The sequence below is a fragment of the Phocoena sinus genome, chromosome 1 (assembly GCF_008692025.1).
Source record: "Phocoena sinus isolate mPhoSin1 chromosome 1, mPhoSin1.pri, whole genome shotgun sequence".
Taxonomy (NCBI): Eukaryota; Metazoa; Chordata; class Mammalia; order Artiodactyla; family Phocoenidae; genus Phocoena; species Phocoena sinus.
The window spans coordinates 39,005,561-39,024,904 of NC_045763.1; the positions used below are offsets into that span (position 1 = coordinate 39,005,561).

The following is a 19,344-nucleotide window of genomic DNA, read 5'->3' on the forward strand; positions in this document are numbered from 1 at the left end:
AGGTGAGCAAGGAGGTCTGAGTCTTGACAGGGCTTTGCAGGAGTGAACATGTGGCCCATGGCCAAACTTCCAAGGCTGTGAGCTTCTCCCCAGAGGGCAAGCATCAATAGCAGGAAGGATGTGTCTCCAGATGGTCAACCCCCAGGGCAGCATAAAGACATCCCCAAGTCCCAGGGCCAGAGGTCCCCTCTCTTGCCCCTCCCCCCAGTGCACAGTGCCCTCCCTTCCACGCCTGTCTAGTTCCTGGATTGGAGCACACTAATGGCCTTAGACTTGATCCCTAGAGGTGTATGTGCCCCCAGCCATCAGGCAGCTGCGGCAGGGGCTACTAGGGCAGGAGTGCTAATTCCCAATGTGGCCCCAGCCTGAGTCCCTCTCCAAAAGTCCTCCTTTGCACCTTCATACCTCACCCTGCCTCAAGGCCTGATTCGGGCGCCATCTTTTCCCGGAAGCCACACTCTGAGGCCACTCTGCTACCTTCCCCAGCAAAACCCCGCATGCCCAGTGCAGCAGGTGACTCTGACACAGACACTGAGGATGGCAGGAGTGCCGCACAGACCTGCCTCAGGAGGGGCAGAAGAGACACCCATCGTCCTTATTCCTTGACCTCAGCCGTGGTTACCAGGGAGCTTTCTTTAAAAATTCATTGTCTTGTGTATTTTGGGTTTAAGCAATTTTTCCTTATGTCTGTTATATTCCAAAAACATACACACAAAGTTAAACAAAGACACAGATCTCAGTGAAGGCGCAGGCCCCGAAAGCCATCCATCTATCAGGTGGAATGGGTGAGTGCCTGCTCATAACCGCCAATCCCAAGGCACAGCTTCCGCTGCGAACGCTGTGTAAACGTTAGAAAGATGGACAATTACGGGACATGAAAGGAGAGTCTAGAGGCACGTAAGTGTTCACCATGTTTGTTGAATGAATGAGTGAGCTCTGGAACACATGCAGAGTAAGCATTTATAGACACACATGTTTACATGGCGCTGCCCTCGAGGTGACAGTCCACGCAGGTGCCTATTCCCCTCTAATCCACAAGCCTGCAGAAGACAAGGGAACACAGCTACTCTACAACCCAGCTTGGAGATGGCAGCACCCAAGGAGAGGTCACAGCCTGCGCTGGCTGGGGCCCTACTCTCAGCAGATCTACTTCCCAGAGCCGGGCCCCAGCGGCTTCAGGTGGAGGTGGATGCCATTCTTGGAGAGCAGGGCATCTGGATGGGTGGCCTTGAGGGGTCCAGGGAAAACTCAAAACAGAGCAAGCAGAGGGCTGTGACCACATTCATCTTGTTCATGGCAAACTGCTGTGCAAGGCAGTTCCTGCGATGAGCAGCACAAAATGACATCAGGCTACAGGGTGTCCAGAGTGATGAAAACCAGTGATCTAAGTGACCAACAGAAATCAGCAGCTCTTCTTGGATGAACAACTGGCTGATTGATTGATTGACCTGGGCTTAAGAAACAGATCCTGGGAGTATGGTGAGGGTCCCAGACCAGGTAGGTTCACACTGTGCGCTGTGGCTTAGGGGGTCTCTCTTGGAACGACTCACCCACCCACCTGCCAAGGACAAGACTATGCTAATGGTAGGAGGAAGGTATCTGAAACTTCCCCTGCATCAGGGTCACCGCACACCCAGCATGGTCCCCCTCATCCCAGAGTTCCCCCAAAGTATGCCTCCCCAACGACATCCTCCATCCTCACCCCCCTGGTCCAGAGGACCAGGGATGTTAGGCTCCCCTTACCTGGGCCCAGCAGAGAACAGAATGAAGGCAAAAATCCAACCACATTCTCCGGGGAAAAGGGCAGGGGGTCAAAGAACTGAGGGGACAGGCCTTGCTTAAATACCTGCCAGGTCCTAGGGCAGGCTGACCCCATAGCCACCCACCCATCTGACCTCTGGGCCCTGGGATGGCGTACCTCGGGGTCGAGCCACACTGCACTATTCCTACGGTGGGCATAGATGTGCAGAGAAATCAGGCTACCTGTGGGCAGAGCAGAGGCCTGGTGACCAGGTGGTCATGAGGCAGCCAGGCCCACCTCCTCACAGGGCCAGAATCCCCTAGCGTCCCCCTAAGTGGGTACCAGCCCCTCCCTGAGCACTGCCAGTAACAGAGCGTCCATGACCACCCTCAACGCATCAAAGTACCTCTGATCATCACCACACGTACTTCCTGTAGCCCCCTCACTGAGCACAACACTGGCCACAGACATTTGTAGAAAGGAAAAGGAAAAAAGGACTGATGCACCCACCTCGCGGTAGGACAGGCAAGGACTATCACACTTCCTGCTTTCCATTAACTGACTCTCAAGGGAAGGACTTGTTCATGGTACTATGCTAGCAGCGGTAACAGCTGCCATTCAGTGGTGCTCACTAGGCGTCAGACCCAGCATCAAACACTCCTTACAAAGCCACCACGCACGGTTATGCGGGTTGTACGTTGCACAGCATCGTACCCGAGGTGAATGATGCCTCCTGAAGTCGCAGGGCCCAACCTGCATGGTGGTACATGACAGCCCTGACGAATGCTGTCTCTTTCCTCCTGAGAGCAGCCCAGTAAGGCAGGGACCCTTCTCATCCCCAGTTACAGAAGAGAGCAGAGGCTTAGAGGTAGAGGGATTTACCCCTACCTTATGGAGCTAGGACTTGGACGCAGGCCAAGCACAAAGCCTGGGCTCTTCCCCACTGGTGCGAGGGTACAGAGAGCACCCGCAAGGACTCCGGTTCCACCCAGAATCCACCCCGTCCCACCTGCAGGTAGAGAGCGACCATCTACAAAGCGACGGGCTTGCTGAGCTGGCGGTACACCTGGGGCACAGCGGGGTAGAGGCGGAAGCTCTCCTTGAGGCACATGGTCAGGTAGGTCATCTTCCTCAGATCACCACTGCCAGCAACACAGCCACGTCTTTCCGGGCTGCGAGCAACACGGTCCTGCTGGAAGGCGGGCCCAGCCCCAGCTCCTCCCTTCACCACCATCACACACCCGAGAGTCAGAGGGACACGAGTGCTCCAACTGTCCAGGCCAGGCTAGACATAGGGTGGCCACTCAGACCCAGGGGTCTAGTTCCACTTTTCTCTATCCCTCCCTCACCTGCACTGCTAGGAAGGGAAAGCACAGGACCCTAGGGGTGTACGTCCTTCCGGCCATCAAACACAGCGTCACTCCTGTGTCTCTCAGGGCCCTACAGAAACCCCACAAGGGACAGTTCTTTAGGTTCCGCTTGGTTTCCCTGGGGAGCTGGAATGGAGAGGAACAGGGGCTGGTATACACTGGTCAAATGAAGCAAGAAATGCATGAACAGTGACAAGCTCAGAGGAGGGTGAGTAATTTTCTATATATAGGAATATATTGCCACTAGGAAGCTCAGACCCAAATGTGGTCCAACTATAACTACCGTGTAACACCTTATTACAGAGCCCCAACTTAGGGTTTATCCCCCCGTCCTCATTGTTCATGTGTGTTCTACATTTCATTGAATAGGTGTCCTTTAAGTTGCTTCAAGTTTGAAATGGAACGAAATGAAAATTAAATCAATGTTTCAACTCCCTGCCCCCAAGCCGTGTCCACATTGCTCCCCGACCTGGAGGGCCCAGCTCTCCCCCTTTGCCTGAGTTTCAGGCCTCCTTAGGAAACCAGCTCAGGCCCACCCCTTTTGAGTCCTCTGCTCTCAGCACGGAGCCACACAGTCTTAGCCCTTTCTGCGGTTTTCTCTAGCCTTTTGGTTCTGTGAGTCTGTCTTTCTGAAAACTCCCCAAGGGCAGTATTGTGGCTCCACCCCCTCCGCACCCACACCCCTGAGAGCGCCTGGCACACGGCCGCACACCCTGGGAGGTTTCCAGCGTCCGACCAATAAAACCACACATCCTTCACCCAGATGCTGGAGTTCTCAGTCAGTCCCCCTCAGGGAATCTAAAGTGTCTCCCCACAACTGAGCATTTTCGGAGCCCCAGCTGTGTGCCTAGACCTGTGAGAAAGAGAGAAGGGTGACAGGGCTCGAAGGCCTGAGGGGAGGAAGGGAGAGGGGGCAGGGGGCACAGATGGGAGAGGGGCCCGTGGGAGATCGCCAAAGCTCATTCTGCACAGAGGTCAGCGTCAACCAGTGTCGTGTCAGCGAGCTCAAGCTTGAACCAAGAAATGGAAAACAGTTGCAAGTTTTGAAGTGATGGAGTTTGGGAAACAGTCTTTTCTCCATCAGAGGAGTCTAGAGGCTGCACACGGCCATCCAAAGGCAGGTGGGAGGGAATCCGCTCCCCCGGCTACCCCAGCTCTGTGCATCCTCAGTTTCCAAACCTTTCTCTCCCCGAGCTGCCTGCTCTGTCCAGGAACCCAGAAGGGTACTCAGGTTCTGCCAGCAGAGGGAGCCAGAACACAGGTCAGCCTCCTGCTGACCACCTTGTCTCCATGACTCCCATCTGAAAAGGGTCTGTTGTGAGAGAAAGGGCTCAGGGCTGTGTCCACACATAGCTCCCCCTAAAGCCACAGCACTGAAGGGGAAAAGGACAAGGGCTACCTGCCGTCACCTGGTTTCCAGGGTGGCCCTGTAAGCACAGCTCTTCCCTGGGACCGGGAAGCAGGACAGACGGGGCTCACCCACAGCCTCACTCACCACTGGATGGAGTCCCGGTCCCCAAGAATCTCTCGCACCTCCTCCCAACAGCGATGCTGGCGCTCGGGGTACAGGGCCATGCAGTAGAGAAACCAGGACATGCCACTGGTGGTGGTGTCATGGCCTTCAAACATGAACGTGTCCACCTCGGCCCAGAGGTCTGCATCTGACAGCTCAATCCCATCTTCATCCTGGGTCAGAAAGGCACAGTGCGACCGCCCAAGGCATCTGAGGTAGGTTCCAACAAGACCTCATAACAGTAGCTGTCAAATGGATATCTGGGGGAGGGAGGGAAAGCTCCTTTTCAGACTTGGGGTGAGGACCTTCCCCTAGATTCCTATCTGTTCTCCCAAGCACAGCTTGGATGCCGCCTACTCCAGGAAGCCTTCTTTGACCCCTCTGGCCAAGTGACCTGTGACTTCACCAGCCCTGTCATCTTGGCTCACTTGACACACAGAATACCACCCAGAGGAGGAAGAGGTCTGTCAATGTCCACCTCCTGTCTCCTGCACTAGACCTACATCAGCGTCTGGAGGCCAAGGCCAGGGCTTTCTCAGCGTCGGCATCCCTAGCACGGACACTAACCCAGGGTAGGGCTCAGTGAGTTTGTGGAGTGAGTGAATAAAGGTCCAACAGATGAGTGAATGAATGAATAAGTAATATATAAAGCCTAAGATTGTAAGATTCGCGGGTGCTAAGATTCTTCAGAGTCTTAGAAGTCTGGAATTGGACTTCAGGCATGTGACCCAGCGTCCCTGCCACTACATCCCTCTCCAGTGCCACGGCCAGCCACAGCCAGCCTCTTCCCACCTCTGAGCTTTTGCTGATATGTATCATGGGACAAGAAACAGGTCATATGTGCTGAGGAAAGAGGAAGAAAATGCTTAGCCCCTGCTGCTGTCCAGTGAGCCCTGTCCCAGAAGGACGCTCTGAAGACCTGTGTGGGACAAGTTCTCAGGTTAGGGCGGGCGACTGTGCACTCACCCGGGCCCCAAGGAGGGCGTCCAGGAAGTTCAGGGGCCTCTGGCTCTGGATCTTCTCCCTCTCTTTCTTGTCCTGCAGGGCTGCCTTCCATTCCCTGATGACCTGGTCTGTCCCGGGAGCACAGGGTGTCACTGTCTGGGGACATGCCCTCTGCCCGAAGGGGGAACGGATGTCCTGCAATGGGAGGGGTCCCCCAGGGGCCGGGAGGAGCTAGACTAGAACCTGGGCTTCCCGTGGGTTGGCCGTACAGGAACGTCCCACCTGTGTGGTCGTGGGCCACCTGGCAGGCCTGCAGGAGGTGGCGGCCCTGCGGGGTGAGACAGTAGATGCAGTCTCTGTGGTACTGGAAGGACTCGAAGCGCTGCTGCATTAGCAGCGAGAGATCGCTGACCGCCAGGCAGTAGCTCCTGTCCCTGCACAGCGGAGGGAGGGAGGGATGATCAGACACGGACCCCCAGCAGAGCCCCTGAGCGGCTCCATTCCACAATCCAGCCCCAGCCGCTGTGCTCTCTGCCCGTCCTCTCCCTGCCATTAGCCTCCCACCAAAGCCTTGGGAAAGGCCCGGCTCCACCTGAGCTGGGCTCCCTAGGGCAGGACCCTATCTCCTCTCAGACCAGGGCCCGGGAGTCCTGCCACCTCGCCCCGCCAAGCCAGCCTGGGTGGAGACTGCGGTCAGCCCCGAGGGCCCCCTGACCTGTGGCCCAGGCCACTCTTTCCTCTGCCAAAGGTATACTTCATGAGCGAGTCCAGCGCCATGTGGCCCACTTCGCAGAAAATGTCAAAGCTCTTATGCTCACGAGACTTGCCCTAGAACCCAGAGATGGAAGGTGATGAGGGAGAGAGGCCAGCCATGCTGGGTGCCCGACACCTGCCCTCCAGAACCCGCTGCTGTCCTCCCCCTGCACACCCCCTGTCCCTGGCCTGGCCTCCATCCTGCTGTTATGGGGGTGGTGGAGGGAAGAGGCTTCAGGCTCAGAGGGCAGAACCAGGAGGCAGCCTCGCCCAGCACACACAGACACTTCTTCCCAGCCAGGCAGCTGTGTGTAAGGGGAGAGGAGGGCAGAGGGGTGGTGAGCTCCCCAGCACAGTCGGTGTGTAAGTCAGGCCTGCAGTGATACAGGGGAGGAGCCTCCTGCAAAGGGAAAGACCAGCCTGGGTAACGTCTGGGGATTATCCAGCCCTAAGACTCTGAGCTGGACCCCTGATGCCCAGCATCTCTTTATTTATTTAATTTTATTTTTATTTTATTATTTTATGTTTTAGGCCACGCCATGCGGGATCTTAGTTCCCCGACCAGGGGTCAAACCTGTGCCCCCTGCATTGGGAGCACAGAGTCATAACCACTGGACCTCCAGGGAAGTCCCGCACCATCCATTTTAGAGATGAGTTGCTCTTGACGTTATTTCAGGCAGTTGTGCTAAGCCGAGAATGAGGAGACACTTTTTAGATATGGAAGGTCTTCCTAATATTCTCAAGTACAGGCAGCCCTCAAATCTGCTACAGTAGGAGCTTTACTGGGGTCTCACAGAGGCCCTTTGATCTGGGAAGAGGGAGGACTGGGTCTCCTGGTGGAGACAAGGGCCGGGGCTGCGTGGCCACTTGGAGCCTCAGCACCTGGTCAGCGCCCAGCCCGCAGCAGGTGTCAGGCAGGGCAAGGCTTGCACAGCTACTGCACACAGAAATGGGCCTCGGGGCCTCAGCAATTCTCCTCACTGCTCTCCCCCAGGGAAAACTGGCCCTGCAGCACAGCCTCCAAGAGCCTGGCACGGGGAGCTCGCCAGCATGGCACGTGTGGACTCGGCGAACATGGCCACGTAGGGCTTCAGCACGTCATAGGGGAAGCCAGGCGTGAGCAGCCTGCGATGCTGAAACCACTTGGGCCCCTGGGGGAGCAGCAAGCCGTTCCCTGGGGAAGCGATGGGAGAGGGTGGGCCGGTCAGGTCACACAATCCTGCCCCATCCCTGGCAGCCCGGGGCACAGCCAGCCCACCCAACCCCACCCCCGTCCTCCCTGCCAAGCCTCGCATCCCAACCCAGCTCTGCCTTCCAGCCACCCAGCCTCGCAGCCTCTGGTGACACCAGCCTGGGTCCTGCCACCTCTCCTTTCCTCAGGCCCTGGCCCCAGCCAGTGCCACCAATAAAACCTCCTGGATCACCTCTAGTGCTGCCTCCTCCAGGAAGCTGTTCCTCACAGGGACGCATGTCCAGAGCCTTTGCCCTGCCTCTCGTGGGAAGAGACACTCTGGCAGGAGAAGGTGCCTGAGACCCACCTCCCTGGCAGCCTGGAGCTCTCCTGCTTCCTCCCGCATTTCCTACTGAGCAGCTGAGCTTAGCATAGGCAGTTGGGGGCTGGGTGGTCCAGTGGATGGAACAGCTACCAGAGTGGGCACTGGACAGGGAGGTCCGCACAGGGAAGGCTCCTGCTCACCCAGCACCAAGGGCAGGAAGGCAGGTGCCCGCTCACCAATCCACTGGAGGAAGAAGTCAAACACATCCAGGGCCTTAGGATCTGCAGGACAAAGACAAGCTTGGGTCAAGTGGGGCCTGGGATTTCCAGAGGGAAACCTCCAGAAATGGGGACCTCAGCTGCCTAGACTTAGGGTACAGGCCCAGGACCCCTCCCCACATGGTTCCTTTGCTCTCAGGAAACCCCACCTTCTCCCAGGAGCCCTCACCTCCTCGACTGCACACAGCTTTGCTGTAGTCAGGGTCATAGATGTTCAGGAAGCTAAGGAACTGTCCCAACCAGACTGGGTAGGAGTAGGGACACCACCTTGTCCAGACTTCCTGTCTGCCAGATCTGAAATGGCAACAGAAGGCCAGGCCACTCGGGAACCCAGCGTCACCAGCCAGGCCAGCAGGGAAGAGAGGAGGCCGCCCAGGAAGGCCCAGGGAGCGCCCCTCCCTCCTCCTGCACCCCCTCTCCTTGCCAGTCACCCTGTCCTACACATCTTTGGGCTCAGTCCCCTCTCCAGCCCCATAGCCACTGCTCTAAGTCCAAGCCACCTTCTTATTGCCCATGGGTGAGCCCAGCAACCCCAAACTGGTCAACCTACTTCCATCTGGTGCCTGCCACCAAACCCCTATCTCCACTATAGGCAGAAAGAGATTTCTTTTCAGCATCAAAGTTTTTCATTAGAAAGAGAATTCCAGCTTCTTGTTCCATACAGAAACCACCTTGATTCCCACCCTGTTATGTCATGCAACACATTTTTATTGAGGACCTGCTATGTGCAGAGCCCTGTCTCGGGGGAATGAGAGAAACATGATCCTGCCCTTTCCGTCTATGGGGGGAAGACTGATAATAAACAAGTAAACAACAAAGTAAAAAGATTGCAGAAAGTAGAAAGTAATAAGAAGGAGATAAACACAGCACTGGGAGAGGGACCGACGGGAGGCCCTGCTTAGGTAGGGTGACCCAGGATGGGCTCTTGCTGGAAAGGACATTCAAGGTCAAACCGGAAGGATGATAAGGAGCTGACCGTGTGAAGAGTAAGGGAAGAGCATTCCAGGGAGAGGGAACAGCGAGCACAGAGTCTGGAGTAGGAAAAAGTATGGTGTCTCCCAGGAGCTGCCACCACGTAGGACAGTGGCCTGAGAAAGCGTGGTGTGTGCTCTAGGACAGAGTATTGAAAGGATGAAGAGCCATCATAGAGAAAGCACTTGGCACCATGCCAGCACAAAACAAGTAGCTACAAAATGAGTGAGAGCAATGTATTAGCAAACCTGGAGTTAGACATTTGAGGTGATGGTCTTAACTCTGACACTTATTTGCTTTGTGCCTTGAACAGTCAACTGACATCTCTGGCCCTGTTTTCTTGTCCATAAACCAAGGTTAATGACACCTGGTGAATTGAGGCGTCTTTGTGACTGTGCTTTGGAAAGTATAAGCACTACGCAGACGTTGAGGCGACAGTTGGAAACCTTTCCTGCTTGTACTGCCTGCGTCGAGCAGGGCACAGAGTAAGATACCTCACTTTCTCAGAATCACTTCTGTATCTCGTTCCAGGTGAAAAGTGATGATATCGATTGACCCAGGTGAAAATCAACAGAACAGTTCTGTGCCTTGCACTGGATGGGGAAAGCAGCAGATATTTAGGTTTAGAAAACTTTTGCCTGGAAGTTGCAGACTTTGTAGGAGAGGAAAAGTAATCACGATATGATAAATTGCATCAGCATCAAACCCAACTTTTTCAAACACAGAAAACAAGAAGTGCCTGGAGCGATCTCCCCACAGCAGTAATCGCTTCAAGCTGCTGCCTTGGGAATTGACTGCATCCCCTCTTCTGCCTTTCTGTTGCCTATAAACTGAATCAGGAAGCATCCTGGAATAAAATTATTCATTTCCTTTTTAAAAATATGACACCCCAAACTGACCCTAGTCTGCTGAAGGTGATGCTTTAACCAGTGCAAAGTTGTGCTTGTCCCTCCTTCACCTGTTCATCAAATCAGTAAGTATTTATTGGGCATCATCAGTAAGCACAGTCCTCTGGTCCAGGCTATGGAAGGTATAAGGATATAGAACGCCTAGTGACAACCTTCAAGGAGTCCTTGGTTGCGTTGTGTGGGTACCAAATGAATGGGAAAAATACTTACTGGTTAATAAATATTGACCACAGATGACACAGTGTTTTTGAGTTTAGCTCATATGCTACAGAGAGTTGTACAGTCTGCTTTGATCACTTTGTTATAAGCTCATTGAAAAGTCTCCATAAACATCATTTTCAATGACTGCCCCATCCAAGCACATGGTTTGCCTAATCCTTTCTCACAAACGCAGCCCTGGATAGTGAGGTTTGCATTTATACCAGTACATGGCGTTGATAACCTGAAACACTCTCCTGCTACTTGGAAACACTGGAAAACAGATCAAGCATGAAACGCCCCTGGAAAATTAGGGGGCTGTCATGTATGGAACAGAGGCTCAACCCACTAGTCATCTCTCTATGTTCACGGTTAACAGCAAAGTCTCTGGAGCTGGACTCCCTGGGTTTGAATCCTGGCTCTACTTCTTATCAACAGAGTGACCCTGGGCAAGAAGCTAACCTCTTTGTGCCTTAGTTTTCTCATCTAGAGCATGGTGATTTTTTTTTTTTTAAATCAGTTTTCTAGGATTGTTGTGGGAGAAACCATATACTGGGCTTTGCTCAGTGCCTAGAACATAGGAAGTGTTCACTAGTGTTCACTAGTACTGAGCATGTGAGCCCACCTATACAGAAGAAGCCGAGGACTGAGGGAGGGAAAGAAAGAGGTACAACCAGAATTCAAACGCAGGCTCTCCCACTTCAAAGGTCTTTCCCTTACTGCCCATATGCTGTGAGCGAAAAGCTGGTGCTGAGCCAAGTAAGGGAAAGAGTCAGAGTCCAAGAGTCCCCGGGGTGGGGGGGGGGGGGGGGGGGAGGGGGGGGCGGGAGGGCCCCGAGCGGGATGGAGACCAACCACAGAACTGGGGGAAAGTGGAGAGGAATGAATGTAAGTGGTTACATGCCCTGGAGTTTGGACCGAGCCCAGGATTTAGGGGAAAGAAAAGAACTCTGGCCTCATGGGTTGTGTAATGCATTAGCTGTCAGGAGGATGGGCAAAGGAGGAGGGTGTTGGGAGTAAGAGGTAAATAGGTGGGAGAGCAGTCTGTAGGAAATGGGGCCCCTTGGAGGATGCCTTCCAAGGAATTCTTCCTGAAATGCATATTTTTTTTACTTTCTGCGTTTTGGGTCTTGGATATGACCTAGAAGGAGATAATGATGAGAAAAGTGAGAGAAGTGTTGGGTTGAGGATGGTGTCCTCATCCCTGACTTTTTAATGTATGATATCCATGGATTTGCTAATACATTAAAATTTTTCTAGCGTTGCCAACTGGTATTCTCCTATCCATTTTCCAAGACATCTTTATTTTATTTTTATTTTTAATTTTTTTATTACCCACCAAACTGGGAAAAGCCTTGACCTTTATTTTTTTTATTTATTTATTTATGTATTTTTAACATCTTTACTGGAGTATAATTGCCTTACAATGACGTGTTAGTTTCTGCTGTATGATAAAGTGAATCAGCTATACATATACATATATCCCTGTATCTCCTCCCTCTTGTGTCTCCCTCCCACCCTTCCTATCCCACCCCTCTAGGTGGACACAAAGCACCGAGCTGATCTCCCTGTGCTATGCGGCTGATTCCCACTAGCTATCTGTTTTACATTTGGTAGTGTATATATGTCCATTCCACTTTCTCACTTCGTCCCAGCTTACCCTTCCGCCTCCCTGTGTCCTCAAGTCCATTCTCTACGTCTGCATCTTTATTCCTGTCCTGCCCCTAGGTTCTTCAGAACCATTTTCTTCTTTTTTTTTTAGATTCCATATATATGTGTTAGCATGCAGTATTTGTTTTTCTCTTTCTGACTTACTTCACTCTGTATGACAGTTTCTAGGTCCATCCACCTCGCTACAAATTCTCAGTGTCGTTTCTTTTTATGGCTGAGTAATATTCCATTGTATATATGTGCCACATCATCTTTATCCACTTATCTGTCAATGGACACTTACATTGCTTCCGTGTCCTGGCTATTGTAAATAGTGCTGCAATGAATATTGTGGTACATAACTCTCTCTGAATATGGTTTTCTCAGGGTATATGCCCAGTAGTGGGATTCCTGGGCCATATGGTAGTTCTATTTTTCATTTTTTAAGGAACTTCCATACTGTTGTCCATAGTGGCTGTATCAATTTACATTCCCACCAACAGTGCAAGATGGTTCCCTATTATCCACACCCTCTCCAGCATTTATTGTTTGTAGATTTTTGATGATGGCCATTCTGACCTGTTTGAGGTGATACCTCATTGTAGTTTTGATTTGCATTCCTCTAATGATTAGTGATGTTGAGCATTCTTTCATGTGTTTGTTGGCAATCTGTATATCTTCTTTAGAGAAATGTCTATTTACGTGTTTTGCCCTTTTTTTAACTGGATTGTTTGTTTTTTTAATATTGAGCTGCATGAACTGCTTGTATATTTTGGAGATTAATCATTTGTCTGTTGTTTCATTTGCAAATATTTCCTCGCATTCTGAGGGTTGTCTTTTCGCGTTGTTTATGGTTTCCTTTGCTGTGCAAAAGCTTTTAAGTTTCATCAGGTGCCATTTGTTTATTTTTGTTTTTATTTCCATTTCTCTAGGAGGTGGGTCAAAAAGGATCTTGCTGTGATTTATGTCATAGAGTGTTCTGCCTGTTTTCCTCTAAATTTTATAGTGTCTGGCCTTACATTTAGGTCTTTAATCCATTTTGAGTTTATTTTTGTGTATGGTGCTAGGGAGTGCTCTAATTTCATTCTTTTACATGTAGCTGTCTAGTTTTCCCAGCACCACTCGTTGAAGAGGTAGTCTTTTCTCCATTGTATATTCTTGCCTCCTTTATCAAAGATAAGGTGACCATATGTGTGTGGGTTTTTCTCTGGGTTTTCTATCTTGTTCCATTGATCTATATTTCTGTTTTTGTGCCAGTACAATACTGTCTTGATTACTGTAGCTTTGTAGTATAATCTGAAGTCAGAGAGCCTGATTCCTCCAACTCTGTTTTTCTTTCTCAAGATTGCTTTGGCTATTCTGGGCCTTTTGTGTTTCCATACAAATTATGAAATATTTTGTTCTAATTCTGTGAAAAATGCCAGTGGTAGTTTGGTAGGGATTGCACTGAATCTGTAGATTGCTTGGTGTAGTATAGTCATCTTCACAATGTTGAATCTTCTAATACAAGAACATGGTATATCTCTCCATCTGTTTGTATCATCTTTAATTTCTTTCATCAGTGTCTTATAGTTTTCTGCATACAGGTCTTTTGTCTTTTTAGGTAGGTTTATTCCTAGGTATTTTATTCATGATATATGGGAGTGTTTCCTTAATTTCTCTTTCAGGTTTTTCATCATTAGTGTATAGAAATGCAAAGGATTTCTGTGCATTAATTTTTATCCTGCTACTTTACCAAATTCATTGATTAGCTCTGTTAGTTTTCTGGTAGCATCTTTAGGATTCTCTATGTATAGTATCATGTCATCTGCAAACAGTGACAGTTTTACTTCTTCTTTTCCAATTTGGCTTCCTTTTATTTCTTTTTCCTCTCTGTTTGCTGTGGCTAAAACTTCCAAAACTATGTTGAATAATAGTGGTGAGGATGCGTAACCTTGTCTTATTCCTGATCTTAGTGGAAATGGTTTCAGTTTTTCACCATTGAGAACAATGTTGGCTGTGAGTTTGTTATATATGGCCTTTATTATGCTGAGGTAAGTTCCCTCTATGCCTACTTTCTGGAGGGTTTTTATCATAAATGGGTGTTGAATTTTGTCAAAAGCTTTTTCTGCATCTATTTAGATGATCATATGGTTTTTCTCCTTCAATTTGTTAATATGGTGTATCACATTGATTGATTTGCATATTTTGTAGAATCCTTGCATTCCTGGGATAAACCCCACTTGATCATAGTGTATGATCCTTTTAATATGCTGTTGAATTCTGTTTGCTAGTATTTTGTTGAGGATTTTTGCATCTGTGTTCATCAGTGATATTGGCCTATAGTTTTCTTTCTTTGTGACATCTTTGTCTGGTTTTGGTCTCAGGGTGATGGTGACCTCATAGAATGAGTTTGGGAGTGTTCCTCCTTCTGCTATATTTTGGAAGAGTTTTAGAAGGATAGGTATTAGCTCTTCTCTAAATATCTGATAGAATTTGCCTGTGAAGCTATCTGGTCCTGGGCTTTTGTTTGTTGGAAGGTTTTTAATCAGTTTCAATTTCAGTGTTTGTGATTGGTCTGTTTATATTTTCTATTTTTTCCTGGTTCAGTCTTGGAAGCTTGTGCTTTTCTAAGAATTTGTCCATGTCTTCCAGGTTGTCCATTTTATTGGCACATAGTTGCTTGTAGTAATCTCTCATGATGCTTTGTATTTCTGCATTGTCAGCTGTTATTTCTCTTTTTTCATTTCTAATTCTATTGATTTGAGTCTTCTCCCTTTTTTTCTTGATGAATCTGGCTAATGGTTTATCAATGTTGTTTATCTTCTCAAAGAACCAGCTTTTAATTTTATTGATCTTTGCTATCATTTCCTTCACTTCTTTTTCATTTATTTCTGATCTGATCTTTATGATTTCTTTAGTTCTACTAATTTTGGAGTTTTTTTGTTCTTCTTTCTCTAATTGCTTTAGGTGCAAGGTTAGGTTGTTTATTTGAGATGTTTCTTGTTTCTTGAGGTAGGATTGTATTGCTATAAACTTCCCTCTTGGAGCTGCTTTTGCTGCATCCCATAGGTTTTGGGTCATCGTGTTTTCATTGTCATTTGTTTCTAGGTATTTTTTGATTTCCTCTTTGATTTCTTCAGTGATGTCTTGGTTATTTAGTAGTGTAGTGTTTAGCCTCCATGTGTTTGTATTTTTTACATATTTTTTCCTGTAATTGATATCTAGTCACATAGTGTTGTGGTTGGAAAAGATACTTGATATGATTTCAATTTTCTTAAATTTTCCAAGGCTTGAAATTTGACCCAAGATATGATCTGTCCTGGAGAATTTTCCATGAGCATTTGAGAAGAAAGTGTATTCTATTGTTTTTGGATGGAATGTCCTATAAATATCAATTAAGTCCATCTTGTCTAATGTGTCACTTAAAGCTTGTGTTTCCTTATTTATTTTCATTTTGGATGATCTGTCCATTGGTGAAAGTGGGGAGTTAAAGTCCCCTCCTATTATTGTGTTACTATCAATTTCCCTTTTATGGCTGTTGGCATTTGCCTTATGTGTTCAGGTGCTTCTATGTTGGGTGCATAAATATTTACAATATATCTTCTTCTTAGATTGACCCCTTGATCATTATGTAGTGTCCTTCTTTGTCTCTTGTAATAATCTTTATTTTAAAGTGTATTTTGTCTGATATGAGAATTGCTACTCCGTCTTTCTTCTGATTTCCATTTGCATGGAATATCTTTTTCCATCCCCTCACTTTCAGTCTGTATGTTTCCTTAGGTCTGAAGGGGGTCTCTTGTAGACAGCATATATATGGATCCTGTTTTTGTGTCCATTCAGCTAGTAAGACCTCTTTATTTTTTAATTATCTCTTTCCCTAGGTTGCCTACACCTACTATTCATTCCTTCAGAACATCCTTTATCATATTTTATTGTACTAATTTATTTCTCTGCCTTTAGGCGCTAAACTGTGAACTCAAAATATAGTGGTTTTGGGGTGAATTAATGACTGACTGAATGAATAATTCTATGAAGTATTCAGAGAAAGGATTACTATCCTACCTGTCTTAGTCTCCTGGGACAACTGTAGCAATGTACCAGAACCTTGGTGGCTTAAAACAATATAAATTTAATATGTCATCATTCTTGGGGCCATAGTGTGAAATCAGTATCCCTGGGCCAAAATCAAGATATTGGCAGAGCCACACTCTCTCGGGAATCTCTAGGGTGAATTCATTCCCTTTCTTTTCCAGCTTCTGGTGGCTGCTGGAATTCCTTGGCTTATGGCCACATATCTCCATTCTTCAAAGTCAGCATCTTCAAATCTCTTTTCACTCTGTCTTCACATGATCATCTCCCATGTGTGTTACATCTACCTCTGCCTCCCTCTTATAAGGATACAAATGATTTAATCTGGGAGCCACCTTGATAATCCAGGATAATCTCCCAGTCTCAAAATTCTGAATGTAATCACATCTTCCCAGACCATTTTTTCTACTAAGGTAATATTTACATGGTCCTAGAATTATCAATAGAATCTGATACATTTGGGAGTCATTATTCAGCCTCCAAATGTCTGCCCTCTGTCTCCCAAAAATTCATGTCCATTCCACTTGCAAAATACATTCACTCCATCCTATAATCCCCAAAACCTCAGTCCTTTATAGTATCAACTCAAGTCCAAAGTCTCATGGAAATATCATCGGCTCAGAAGTCTCAATCTTATTACCTAAATCATCTCACTTTGGTATGGGTGTGAGCCTGGGTATAAGCCATCCTTGAACAAAATTCCCCTAAATATTTGGCCCTGTGAAGGTAAAAAACAATTTGTTCCCAAAGTAAACTGGTGACAAAGCCTAGTATAAGGGTTATAGACGTTCGTATTCCAAAAGGAAGACAAAAGAAGAAAGGAGTCTCTGGTTTGTAGCAATTTCAAAATTCAGCAGGGCAAATGTCTTTATATTTCAGGGTTGGGAATAATCCTTTGTGGCTTGAGGTTCCATCCTCTGGGCTCATGACTGTACCCTCTGACACTAAGGTTTTGTCTTGGAGTCATTCTCCCTTTCGCTTGAAGGATAGCACATATTTGCAGCTGAATAGTTTTGTTACCTTGTTTCTTTCCTGTAGAATTTGGAGACCAGCATCCTTCCTTCATTTTGTCCTCTCTTGATCCCTTTCAGTACAAGCTAGATCAGCTAATAGAACATTCTCATAAATCTTGTGGATCTCCCCGGTATGCCACAGGGCTTCATACCATTAGAAAGGAAGATACTCCAGAGGTCTTTTCTGGATAACCCCACCTCTATTCCTGCCTTCTGAGTTTCTTGAGAGAATCTATGAGTCACACACTGACCACTTCAGAACCACCAAAGACACCCTTGGACTTCTCTGCACGACATGATTTCCTAATAGTGATTCTCTTCATTATAGCCTAATTTTTGCATTCTGGATAAGCTGGCAATTTCCCAGATCATAAAGAACTAGGTTATTTTTGTTTAACAGCTCTTCCCTCAATTTATTTCTTTATTCTCACTTCTTATTATAAGCAGCAAGAAGAAACCAGGCCATATTTTCAACATTTTGCTTGGAAATCTTGTCAGTTAAATATCCAAGGTGTTTTCATAGAAGCCCTGCTTTCCACACAACTGTAGCATATAATTTGGCTAAATTTCCTGCCACTATATAACAAGTTTGGTTTTCTCTAGTTTCCAATAACATGTCCCTAATTTCCTTCTGAGCCATCATCAGAAATGCCTTTAATGTTTATATTTCGCCCAACACTCTGTTATGATGAAATGTGTATTCTCTAAGACTCTAAGCATTTCCCTCCATGCTTCCACTTCATTCTGAATTTCCACCACGTATTAAAGTGACTGTCATTTTCCCATTGTATATTCCTGGCTCCTTTGTCATAAATTAACTAACCTTTTAGGAGCGTTTATTTCTGGGATCTCTATTCTGTTCCAGTGATCTATGTGTCTGTTTTTACAACAATACTGTATTGTTTTGATTACTATAACTTTATAGTATAGTCTGAAGTCTGGGAGGATGATACCTCCAGATTAGTTCTGTTTTTCTCAAGATTGCTTTTGCTATTTAGGGTCTTTTGTGCTTCCACGTTTTAAATTATTATTGAATTCAGTTTGCTAATATTTTGTTGAAGATTCTTGTATCTATGTTCATCAGAGATGTTGGCCTGTCATTTTCTTTTCTCGTGGTCTCCTTGTCTGCATTTGATATCAGGGTAATACTGGCCTTGTAAAATGAGTTTGGAAGTGTTCTCGCCTCTTCTGTTTTGGGAAGACTTTGAAAAGGATTGGTATTAATTCTTCTTCAAATGTCTTCTTCAAATTCTTCTTCAAATGTCTTCTTCTGTCTTCTTCACCAGACAGTGAAGCTGTCTGGTCCTAGACTTTTGTTTGTTGAAGGTTTTTGATTACCGCTTCAATCTCTTCACTAGTAATCAGCCAGTTTAGATTTTCTATTTTCTTCATCATTCAGTCTTGGTAGGCTGTATGTTTCTAGAAATTTATCCATTTCTTCTAAGTTATCAAAATTTGTTGGCATTTAATTATTCATAGGAGTCTCATGTTCCTTTGTATTTCTATGGTATCAGTTGTAACATATCCTCTTTTTTTCTTGGTGAACCTAGGTAAAGTTTTATCAGAAGAGAGGAAAAATTTTTTAAATACCATTTTTTGTTTAAGAACAGATTGCAATTAATGATGTATTAAAGGCTCCTAAGCAGAGTATAAAAATTTTAATTGTATAATTATTTTCTAACATAGGATAAAAAGGAATTAGTAAAACTGCTCCTGCTACAACTGTAGTACTTCAGTGAAGTAGGACTGAAACTGGTGTTGGACCCTCTATGGATGATGAAAGTGAGGGATACAGTCCCAGTTGAGCACATTTCCTGGTTGCAGTTCAAAGTAAACCTATTAGGAAAATATCATAATTAAGATTAAGGATAAAACTTAATCTTGAAATTCTCATGTATTTGAATGCAGAAATGATTTTGCTATTGATATTGCAAAGCATATCTCTCCAATTTGATTATTAAAATGTTCTTGAAGGGCTTCTAATTAGCCACGGACACAACCAGGAGGTAGGAAGGGGTGGGACGGGGGCAGTGGGAGGGCAGGGAGGGCCAGGGCTCTCAGAGCATGGTCCTGGTCAGCAAGTCCACAGGACAAAGTCTTGTTGGGTAACAAGCACGTGGTTCCTGGGGAAAACCCAGCTTACCTCTCAGGTCTTGGCTCCTCATCCCAGTGCGGGGAGCTCACTCCCTCCCAGGACCCCATGCTGCTGTCCTCAGGTCTGTCAGACGCTCCTCCCTTAGGGAGATCTGCAGGCTGTCCTAGCAGCCCTGCACTTTGAGGACAGTGGCTCTTCCTTCCTGAGTCTCCCCCGTCTCCAGGCTGAGCAGCTTCAGCTATTCTCATAGAACAGGCTTCTAGATGCTTCCCTGCCCCATCCCTCAATCCCATCCTCTCTGCCTGGCCCTGAACTTGCCTGGGAACACAGACATCAGTCTG

General features: G+C 47.3%; 1 protein-coding gene across 1 annotated transcript; it reads right to left on the reverse strand.

Moving 5' to 3' along the window:
• Positions 1–898: 898 nt before the first annotated feature.
• Positions 899–19,110, reverse strand: LOC116756645 (cytochrome P450 4B1-like). The gene is given in 15 exon segments (XM_032637467.1): positions 899–1,208; positions 1,211–1,320; positions 1,744–1,777; positions 1,780–1,819; positions 1,919–1,983; positions 2,751–2,780; positions 2,783–2,883; positions 4,607–4,797; positions 5,591–5,697; positions 5,852–6,003; positions 6,285–6,391; positions 7,351–7,496; positions 8,055–8,099; positions 8,266–8,390; positions 19,052–19,110. Coding segments are annotated over 15 exon segments (1,374 nt in total). The 3' UTR covers positions 899–1,146.
• Between the last annotated feature and the right edge of the window lie 234 nt (positions 19,111–19,344).